Source organism: Helobdella robusta (genome assembly GCF_000326865.2).
Source record: "Helobdella robusta unplaced genomic scaffold HELROscaffold_8, whole genome shotgun sequence".
Lineage (NCBI taxonomy): Eukaryota > Metazoa > Annelida > Clitellata > Rhynchobdellida > Glossiphoniidae > Helobdella > Helobdella robusta.
Window position 1 is genome coordinate 2,016,410 of NW_008705459.1, and position 3,017 is coordinate 2,019,426.

A 3,017-nucleotide genomic window follows, 5' to 3' on the forward strand; every position below is an offset into this window, starting at 1 on the left:
GTGAGAATTTTCGTCCGGAGCTATCTATTTATATGACCGTCTGCATGTCCCTATGCTATATATATATATAATATATATATATACATATATACAATATATATATATATATAATATATATATATATATATATCCCTTTCACGCATAAGACACGCAACCCCGTCAATGCATATTAATGTGACTACACTACATATATGACAGAATTCTCACCTGTACTAATTTATATATATATACACATATTTATATATATATATATATAAATCATGAAATATATATATATATATATATATATATATATATATTTATGTATATATATATATATATAAACCATGTGGTACTCATGTTAAATATACATATGATTGTATTATCTATGAGGAAATAGGGTATAAATACATAAGTACATGTATGTATATATAAAATATTGTAGAAATTCTACCAAATTGTTGGCATTAATCAAAAGTTTATCTTTTCAATTGCATAAGCTGTCCTAATAGGTATCAATAAACCCCGAATAAACATCAAACAAAGAATGATGACATCATTACCGGCTCGACATTTTAATATTAGCTTCAATAACAATGAAGGACAAAGAAATGACAACAACAAGGATGAAGAATACGACACCAACTAAAAAATTTACTTTGCTAAAATACTTTGCTTTGTTTTAAGAAACTTTATAACTTTATAAACCAAACCTGCACTGAAGATGATTTGCGAAAAATCGAAATAAGGCCTATCTACATGGTGAATTTAACAACAACAGTTTTATTAAATTTTCATGTTGAACTTGGTTAATATTTCTATTTTCATTAAATTAAATATTTTCCAGACAATTTTAGTAAGGAAAATTGAAATGACAATCTTTAAACCGATTAATGCCAACAATTCGGTAGAAAGTATATATATATATATATATATATATATATATATATATACTTTTGAACTTGTGAGGGTACTTAGGTTTAATAAATGGCAAACTATTTTCAGTTGTCACACGAATTTTTGCAAAATTTCTTTATTTTATTTTTTTATTATTATTCTTTTTTAAACATGTAAAGAAACTATATTTCTTTAATTTTGATTTTGTCGCGCTTTGCGCGATTGATAATACACTTGTTGATAGGTTAAAAGAAAACCTAAAAGTAAAGTTTAATTAAATATATTTTGTGACTGATTATAATTTGTGAAATAATAAACTTTAAATGTCGTTTCTTTGTTTTCAGGTGAGTTTTTTTCTCCAATAATGATTTTTTTTAACATTTAACAAAATAAAATCTTTGTTTTCAGAAGCAACACATTTGTTTGTTTAAATCCTGAATTATAATCGAAACCCTTATAAAACGACATTTCCGTTTATTGAGAAACCTAAATGAATTATAAAATGGACCAGCTACGATTTGAATTTGCAGTGTTGCCAGCGAGTGATGGAAAGTCAAATGTATATTGTGCAACCTCCATAACGACAAGAGATGAAAAAGTGTTTGCTATTCCAGAAGAATTACAGTCTGCTAGTCTTCATAAAGAGTTGATAAAGACAGCTGCGTACAATAAAATAAAAAATAGTTTAAAAAAAAGACATCAGACGAGAAAAATTTGGATTACTATGACAAATGAACTAAGTAACGTGTACATAGATGAAGATGGTAATCTACAATTTGGAGATCAATATCTCGAAGAAATTGAACAAAAGCAAGCATCTGGTAATTTAGGAAAAAATACAGATTCATTGGAAAAATTATTTACAAAATTTATTGAAAGCTCACAAGGTTTAAAAAAACAGAACCTGAAATATATTGCAGAAAAGTTTATAATTGAAAGATTTACAAGTAAAAATACTAACCCAAGCCAGTGGATTGATGTTTTTGAAAAAGAATGTTTACGTTTCGATATTACGGAAGATGAGAAAAAAATTGAGATACTCAGACTATTCATGGACAAAAGTTGCGCTGATTGGTATAGTTCTATGATTATAAAATTAACACTAAACTCAGAGTGGTCTATATGGAAAAATAAATTCTGTGAATCATTTGCAAATCAAGGCTGGAACCAAGTGACTTATGCGTTGTTATTTAAGTACAAGGATGGTTCATTGGTGGATTATGCTATAAAAAAAGAAAAACTTTTACTGGACATGAGAACATCAATAGATACAGGTACTCTAGTGGATCTAATTGCAGCTGGATTGCCAGGCTTTGTTCTAGAAAAGATAAATAGACAATCAATGGAAGATACAGTAGACTTATTCATGAAGTAGGAAAATATGAACATTTGATGAATAAAAATAAGAATGGAACCTACACGAGATACGAAAACCAGAAGATATATAACAAAATTGAGGAACGTACTGCATGCAAAATATGTGAACATTTATAAACATTTAAAACAGTATTTTAATGTACAGGAGGTAATTAAACAATATACGTTGGCTGAATTTTGAAGCAATTGAAACAAACATAGTTGTTGAACTGCTGATAACAAGGAAACCCTGACACAAGGTTCCTTTAAATCTACCACTGATACTGATGCTTGAAGCTGGTGTTCCAGTAGATAGATGTCGCGTTTTTAAAATGCACATACGTTGATATTCATCATTTCAGCCTGCCATGTTCTATCGCGCCACCGATCTGACGACAAACAAGTCCTCCTTTGTAGCTTTCTCCGATCTTTAGTTTCAAACGTTAAATGGAAAATTAAACTTTTATATATCTGCGTTGTTCGGTGATGTGTTATAGTCAATAAAATATTTTTATTGAATTTCTGAAATATTTACATATTTTATAAACAAGAAAATATTTCGAATAAATGTTATTGTATGAAAAATCATCAAATGTCAGGACGAGATTCTCATTAACTTCAACGAATGAAACATACAATCGAGATGAAAATATTCAATTTGAGAGCTCCAGCCTATCAAATGCTGCCTCGGTTATTGACGATGCTGTGCCAAATGTCTCTCATATAATGTGCAATCAATCAAGTCCGTGGAAGTTATTAATATTACGAACCCCTGAGTGTATGAA

At 28.7% G+C, this 3,017-nt stretch overlaps 1 protein-coding gene across 1 annotated transcript; it reads left to right on the top strand.

Annotated features, from left to right (window-relative positions):
* Positions 1-1,378: 1,378 nt before the first annotated feature.
* Positions 1,379-2,251, top strand: HELRODRAFT_165511 (hypothetical protein; the record flags this gene model as incomplete). The annotated part of the gene is made up of 1 exon (XM_009032077.1): positions 1,379-2,251. One exon carries the CDS (start codon positions 1,379-1,381, stop codon positions 2,249-2,251), a length of 873 nt encoding a protein of 290 aa, XP_009030325.1.
* Between the last annotated feature and the right edge of the window lie 766 nt (positions 2,252-3,017).